The sequence below is a fragment of the Telmatherina bonti genome (genome assembly GCF_933228915.1).
Source record: "Telmatherina bonti genome assembly, chromosome: 22".
NCBI lineage: Eukaryota > Metazoa > Chordata > Actinopteri > Atheriniformes > Telmatherinidae > Telmatherina > Telmatherina bonti.
Genome location: NC_136631.1, coordinates 21,015,654 through 21,023,302, shown reverse-complemented (window position 1 = coordinate 21,023,302; position 7,649 = coordinate 21,015,654). Strand labels below are relative to the sequence as shown.

Below are 7,649 nucleotides of genomic sequence, written 5' to 3'. Positions count from 1 at the left end.
AAATGATATTTTTTTTCTCTCTTATGAGAATGGTTTTGCTGATTGTGGCAATTATAGCATGTCTGACTGACTGAGCATAAAACAAGAGTCTGAGAGTGTGAAGGACAAGGCAGGATAGGAAAGTAGAGAGGGGGAAGAACTATTCCAGGTGTGGCATAGTAAATATGAAGTTTTGATTGCAGGTTACACATAAAGGTGAGCAGGAAAGCAGTCATTGATAATGTACAAAAACAAAACTGCACATACACACTGCATGACAAACTCACTTTCCATAGTCAAACAAGGGGAATGCACACCAATCTGCTGAATATACCACATTTATTACTGATTAATAGAAAGAGTGGGGGCAAGGCCGCTCACATCAGTCTTAAGAAAACGTAGAGGGGGGAAAAAAAAACGAAAGCAGCCCATAGCAACAATGAATTAACCTGTCCAAGAAAAAGATGGTAAATTAACTGTAATGAAAACTGTTGACAGAGGGCCTCAGTTTTAGACCATAAAAATTATACAGTGAGCAATGCTCATCAACTTAACATTTCTTCTGAATTCAAACGCTTGACCCCGTTCCTCTCTAGAAACTCCTCACCCTACTTCCCCAACACACTCCATCCAACATGGGACAACAAAACAGAGGGCCTTTCTGAATATCTGCAGTCCTCTCAAATGAAAACATGGCAAACATGTACAAAAGATTCTGAAGTGAGCGTAGTTGGCACCGGCCTACGTTGGAAATCAAACGAGGAAGCTCTGCTGGATCCTGGTTGAAGACTCAAGCATCTTCTGAAAACAGAGGTCATGGTGGGAAGGGTAACAAAGAAAATGAGACAAACTGCCCATTTGTCACTTAGAGACATTAATATTAGCCAACACTACAAATTTCTATGGGATTTGTGTGCTTGTGTGAGAATTACAGACTTGCTCTTGGACCATACAAAGAGATGATCCTTTCATTGAAAGAAAAAAAAAAAAAAAAGGAAAAAAAAAAAAAAAAAAAAAACAGGAAAAGCAGCATACAAGGGGAAAAGCATATGTAGTGGAATGGGGTGGGGCAAAAAAAGATTTCACCTAAGGATGCTATGCATTTAGTTGCAGTCCTATGAATAATCGTTTTTTTTGTTTTTTTTTTTTACTACAAGTTCAGAGTAAGTCCTTAAAGTCAAAAGAAATCAAAGTCTTCATTTAGTTTTTTCTTTTTTTTTGTCCTTTGTTAAATCTTCACCCCAATTAGAATTTCTTAGAGATCTTGACGTAATGGTGTAATGGGGTGGACAGGGCTTTAGGGGGGGCCATTGCAGTCTTTTGACCAAAGCATTGGCTGTTACTTGACTCGTCCTTGACGTTCCTAGGAAAAAAAAAAAAAAGTAAACAATGAATTACAGAATAATCATACTAATAGGCATGTACAGACAACTGTTTGTCCATCCACTGAAACATGTAAAGCCCACTAGGGGGGTTTGTTCCATTCCAAGCAGGGCTCTCAAATAAAATTATTAACCCAGTGTTTAATCCCTCATAAACACCTTATAGATATGACAACATTATGTAGTGCAAGATATTTATAGACAACTTGAAGTACGGCTATTGTCATAAAGGGTTAAAAAGGAAATGCTTGAGTGAATGAAGCAGTTACCTGAAGCCTGTACTGACTCCTGTTGATTGGGTTGCTGGGATATGGCTCACTGCCTTGGACCTCCACCTGCCACACATAGGAGTGAAAACTGAGCACAACTGAAACATGTCATTAAACTTTACTGTGCATTTGTTGCACAAGGAGTAGTCAAAAACCAGGATCAGTTACTAAAATGCAGGGAATTTAAAAATCAAGAAGAAATTAAAGAAAAAAAAACAAATTTAGACAACTATCCATAATGACAAAACTACCCAATACTGTACTGCTATACTATTACTAAAATCAATTTAAGACCAACTGTCTGCCCCAGTTAAATACCATAGCTTTTTAAACTTTTTGTTTTGGTTGATGAATTCACTACTTAAATTTCTTATAACAGTCATGTTTCCAGCAATCAATGTTATGGCCACAAATTCTATTCAATTTCTGAACCATAATATCAGAAAATTACAAATTAAATAATCGCTATTAAAGATGTGTTAATTAGGCATATTAAAACAGTGAGAATATGTACAAAGTCAAAAACACAAAAAAGAAATTGTGTACTGCATTTCATACATAGAAATATGCAAAAAGCCATGTTGCTGCAAAAATGATAAATATTCAAAAGGTCAACATAATTGCTGAACTCATTCATGTCTTTTCATCAAGTGAAAAAAAGTAGAAGGAAAAACCAAACAAGCAAGCAAACAAACAAAAACAAAAACTGGACTTTTAAAGCCATTAACTTCAGACAGCACATTTATGCTTTATCAGCAAATTACTCACTTCCTTCCCCCTTGAAGCATTTATCAACTAAAAATTTACAATGGATTGAAAAAATCTCCACACACACTTCAATAAAAATAAACATACTAATGAGCTAGAAATAACTTAATTAAACTTGTTTTGGTCAATAGTTGTTCCACTGGAATTGTTGTGACTGGAAAGATGGTGAAAAACTGAGGACAAAAGTCAAAATAACACAAAGTGTGCTAACATATCAAATCATTTTCTTCAAACTTTTCTTGCTGCATTTCTTTCATAAAAAGCAATTTACACAAGCACATTCAAAAACAGATTTCATACATGGCAACGTGTGAGAAGTAGATTTCATTCATGTTTCATGGTTTATTTTTATTCATCTTTTTACCTTTTTCACACACTCTTCTTCTTCCTGACGCTTCTCGTAGTGAGAAAAGTCATCAAAGATGGAAGTGGTGTGTTTATATCCAGCGATGATCTTTAACACCTGCCTGGCCTTGTCCAGTGGTACCTCCTGTGTGTCCCGAGAGTTGGTCACTGGCTTATTTTCGTTGTTCTCCAGTCGAATGTGCCTCAGTTGACTGTTGGGAACGTCTTTAACAAAGATCCAGCGCACATCAAAACGACCCTTCCACTTGTCCTGTGACCACACGCCAGCAGACGTGTTGTAGTCCACGGGTGAGCGCATCTCTGCTACTCCACAGAAGTGACCACTCCCATTGACACTAAACAGAAGATAAAGTGGCCCTTTGCCCCCCAGTGAACGGTACGCTGCATCAAGCCTCTTGTTCCCATGCTCCGTGCTGCACCAAATGTTGTACTTTATGGAGCGGTGGATGTCATCCTCCGAGTAGCTCTTGATGATAAACACCCTGCCCTGTTTAAGGTTCCAGTCAAAGTCCTTAGGGTTGTAATTGTTGACCATGCGCAATTTCTCTAAAACTGGGTGTGGTTCAGAAGGGACCCCTGGAACCACACCCACACCTGAAGAAGTGGGAGGTGACTGGCCTGATCCACTCCCGCTGGCATCCCCAAACCCATTGGCCCGGTTTCGTGGAGGGACCCAGCGAGTAGGTTGAGAAGATTGCTGCTGTTGGCTTGGTGGTGGAGGAGGACCCTGGGAAAGAGGAACCTGGGACATCGCAGCCATACCTGGCTGCCCAGTAGGTGGAAGTTGATGCTGCCCCATCTGTGAAACAGGTGGGCCCAGCTGTCCATTGCTCAGGGGCATTTGTGGGTTCCCAGCAGCCATAGCTCCAGGCTGCGGGGAAGCCTGATTGGGTGGCTGCCCATTGCTGGGAATAGGGGGCACCTGCTGAGGAGTGGCAGCTTTAGGCATGGTGCCCTTGTTGTCCCAAGTACCAATGTCCATGTTGTGTTTAATGGGCGGAGGAGGCAAATTGGCACCCGCCATGCCACCCTTAGTTTTAAGCTTGGGTTGAGGCTTGGCTGGTTTGCTGGCAATATCGGCCCAGGAGGCAGGCTTGGCAGGGGCAATTGAGACAGGTGGCATGCTGGGAGGTCCAACAGAAGATACAGAGCCAAGGGGGCCGCCACCAGGTAAACCAGAGCCAACCACTTTAGGAGCCATTTCCCCATTACCACCAGGGGCAGCACCTCCAATCTTAAGCCCCGCCATGCCCTGGTCAAGGCTATTCATACCAGGTGCCTTGTTAAGCGGTTCGTTGGCAGCAGGTGCAAATGGGGACTGTCCATCAATCATGGCACCCCCAAGTGAGCTGGGTGCATAGGCATAGCTGCTGCTGTAGCCAGAGCTCTGCGGTGTCCCCGACTGTCCCTGAGAGCTGCTGTTGCCCCACGCTGAGAAGTCGATGCCACTTGGAAAAAAGTTGAAACCATGCTGGCCAAGGAATGGGTTGTTCCCCAGGGGGCCTGGCTGGCCAAACATAGCGTCCGGGAGGTAGTGGGGTTCCCCATTGCTCAGCTGTCCATAGGAGGCCAGGTAAGGCATAGGAGGGTCCCCGCCTGTGGACCATGCTGCCTCATTTAGCGAGTAGGAAAATCCTATGGAGGGGCTGTAGTAGCTGGGCATGTACGAGTCTGACATGGCCGTATAGGCATTGCTCTAAATGGAAAAAGAATCAGATTTAGTGACAACATACTTAAAATTAAACACACAACTGCTTCCAAAACATAAATAGTTAAAATAACTTGAGGTGTGAACATTTAAATTAGTACGAAGTCATGATTAAAAGTTGAAGTTAAATTTATTTATGAAAAAAAAAAAAAAAAAAAAAAGCATTTGCATTTTCATCAACACTTAGAATAAAAAGAATCACAAGGGAGACGGAGGGGCGAAAAAAAAAAAAAAAAAAAAGACTATTTCCTGCTCAATGACTGGATTATCTTATGTCTGAAATGTCAACATTTAACAGTATTTTCCCATTTTTAGGATATCAATTTTATGAAGCAGCAAGATATAACCTCAGAAATGCATTTAAAGAATTCCATTAATCAGATTATGAAGCAATCATAATCAAATATGTATAAAACGTATATACACATACATCCAGAACTGGCACTCCTTGTGCACAGAGTCAGCTGCTGCCATAGGCTGTGGTTACGTGACATTTTTTGATTCAGAATTATTACAAATGAAAGTATTCTTTTTTGAGTTTATACAGAAAGTCATTCCAAATTGAAACACGCTAATTTGCCTTTACTTGATTCCACTTTAGAGCTGGGAGCTGGGAAGACTTCTGATTTGATGGGGTGGAGATGACGTACTTGCATGTACCAGAAATAAACAAACACAGTTGTGCTTCTTTTTTCGGTTATACCACCTAAGACCACCAAATAAGTTTCAGTTGAATTTTAATAATATTTCAGAAGTACTAGTTTGATACGAGAATACACCTTCACTTTTTGAGTAGCCGAGGACAAGAAGTAACCCAAATGTACTTAAGTTTGCATGGAATATGTTCTTCTTTGGCTGATGTACAGCACTCTGTCCCAACTTTATTTATAAAGCCCTTTTAAAACAAAGTTGAGTTGAGTTCTTTGCGGCAGGACAAGGTAATAAGCATGTGCATGTGGTGAAGGATGAATGATGATGATGAAGGAAGTAATCAGCTGGGATTTAAAGGGACAATAAAACCAGCCACTTAAATTGGAATCAAGTTTAATAAAACTGTCAATTTAATTTGAAATGAGGTGTTTACATGGTCATTTTTCATGCCTTTAAAGCACATTAAAATTCTATTAGGAATTAATGAGGAATTAAAATTCTTGTGACGAGTTTATTGAAGTAACAACATTCAGCGAACCACAAGTTAAAATGTTAATTTGTGAAGCATAAAATATTGACAACACTAAGTACTTTTGAATCAGTGTGATTCAGGTGACAGGAACCAAAAGTGGAAATAAACTGTTAAAGGGCTCACCTGTCTGGCCTGAGTATTCAGGTAAGGCTCAAACTCATCGTCATTCAAGGTATCCTTTTGGGTCACAGCTCCGTTTTGCACTGAAAAGAGAAAACAGATATAAACAGGAGTATATACGCTATGTGCCCCCAGAGAAGAATGGCTGCACATCAGACAAATTTACACTGATATAATCACCTTGTGACATAATAAAGCCACTCCTTAACATTATTTACAGCTGTCACAGGAACAATCTGAAGCTGATTTCCAGATACCACAAGTACTTAACATGCTTTAGGATACAGAGCAGAATGAGCTTAATAAAGCCTTGTCAAGTTAAACCCCGTTTTGAAGCACAATTATTTAACCACTAACATCACGAAAGCGCGACTCCTATGTGTAAATGCAATATATTTATAAAGAGTTTAAATTATTTACAATACATCGGCAGCTGAGTCTGTAGTCAATGTAGCAATGTCAAGTATTCTGCTCTGATGGACGCTGCTGTGTTTGATTATATAAGGACATTTAAAAGTTTTTCATGAAATTCAAGGAGATGGATGTCAGTACAGTAATGCTAGTAACCACGCTAACTTACAAACTGAATGGCAAGAAGACGAAAAGTACAAGAAAAGCATGTCGGAAGACGTGTCATATTGGGTTGACTTAGCAACCTGCTAATGTTAGCGAGCTAGCTGTGTGGTCAGCTGCATGCAGTTAGCAGCGTCTCCGCGTAGCGAGCGCCAAGAGTCCCTTCAACTTGACGGACTTGGCTAACAGTAGCCCGGTGACCAGCATGCTGGGATGGCAACTGTAGCTTAACAGCACTTTAATGCATAACCATGACTGATATAGAGTGAAATCTAGAGCTAAAATGTGTCGTCGTGCCTGTAGGTCTAAGAAAAAAGCGTCCGGTATAACCAGGAAAGATACGATAAAGTGCATCCCAATGCCATTTAACATGCGATAGCTAGCGTCACGCTACCTGTGGGAACCTTTCGGGTGTTACTTCATAAAAGGTAAAGGACATCAAACACGGAGGCCTTAAACGTACCAAATCTGCCTTTAATAAAACAATAGTCTTGTTTTCAGCGTAGGCTCTTACTTAAATGATGTTTTTCTTGTTAAAGTCGAATGAATTTACATCACACATAGGCCTTTTCGTCAAGATGCTAGCATTCACGCACGCAAGATTTCAAAGCGCACGGACTGTAAAAAGATCCGCATCAAACAACTACAGTACATAACACACCGTCCAAATTCTTACCTTTATTAGCTTGGCCTTTCGGTCTCTGGATTGGGTCCAGGTGATTCATGAAGGTTTGATTTATGAGAAGAGAGGAAGGGGAAAAATAGATGAAGAGATATATTTTCAGCAGTCAGTTCCTTTAGCAGGTGGTCAGGCCTACTGCACTACTGAGCCACAGCCGTTGCCTCTGAGCTAAGCTATCCACGTTAGCCGTCGCGATGCTGACAAATTTGGCCCTCGTAAATGTTCAGAAAATACCCCTTTTTACCTGTTCAAGAAGGCTGCTGGCTGACATGTCTTTCCCCCCCGGAGCCTGTGTAACTGTATTTACTCCTAAATAAAAGTGGCAGGTTGTAGAATTTATCTAGCTATTGAGTTTCAGCCAAGCGCCCTTATCTCTCTATAGAGCCTGGTTTCTACACAATGGCGGGCTGCAGTTTGCTTGACAGACTCCTCAACATGGCTGGGCGGCCCTCGTCAAACCACGATGGTATTTATTCACAGCAAACTCGCGCCACCCAGTGGCGCGGAGGAGCAAAAGCTATTACCTCGCCTCAGTTATAAGTTTTATTAATTAATATATAATTAGTGACAATGGTGTCAAAGGTATTTACATTCATTAATCAGGTAGAAGTATAGATAC

At 40.9% G+C, this 7,649-nt stretch overlaps 1 protein-coding gene across 1 annotated transcript; it reads right to left on the bottom strand.

Moving 5' to 3' along the window:
* Positions 1–301: 301 nt before the first annotated feature.
* On the bottom strand, positions 302–7,444 carry ythdf2 (YTH N6-methyladenosine RNA binding protein F2). Its single transcript, XM_079262031.1, has 6 exons — positions 7,275–7,444; positions 7,025–7,049; positions 5,779–5,858; positions 2,763–4,460; positions 1,631–1,696; positions 302–1,342 (listed from the first exon to the last, which is right to left on the bottom strand). The coding sequence occupies exons 1-6, from the start codon at positions 7,299–7,301 to the stop codon at positions 1,319–1,321; spliced, it is 1,920 nt and encodes a 639-aa protein (XP_079118157.1). The 5' UTR covers positions 7,302–7,444; the 3' UTR covers positions 302–1,318.
* Between the last annotated feature and the right edge of the window lie 205 nt (positions 7,445–7,649).

Excerpts from the sequence above, each read along its gene's own strand:
- ythdf2 (XM_079262031.1), bottom strand. The coding sequence starts at position 7,301 with ATGTCAGCCAGCAGCCTTCTTGAACAG. Across the intron at positions 7,050-7,274 it reads CCAGCAGCCTTCTTGAACAG|AGACCGAAAGGCCAAGCTAA; the intron begins GTAAAAAGGGGT and ends GACCCAATCCAG. Across the intron at positions 5,859-7,024 it reads GAAAGGCCAAGCTAATAAAG|TGCAAAACGGAGCTGTGACC; the intron begins GTAAGAATTTGG and ends TTCTCTTTTCAG.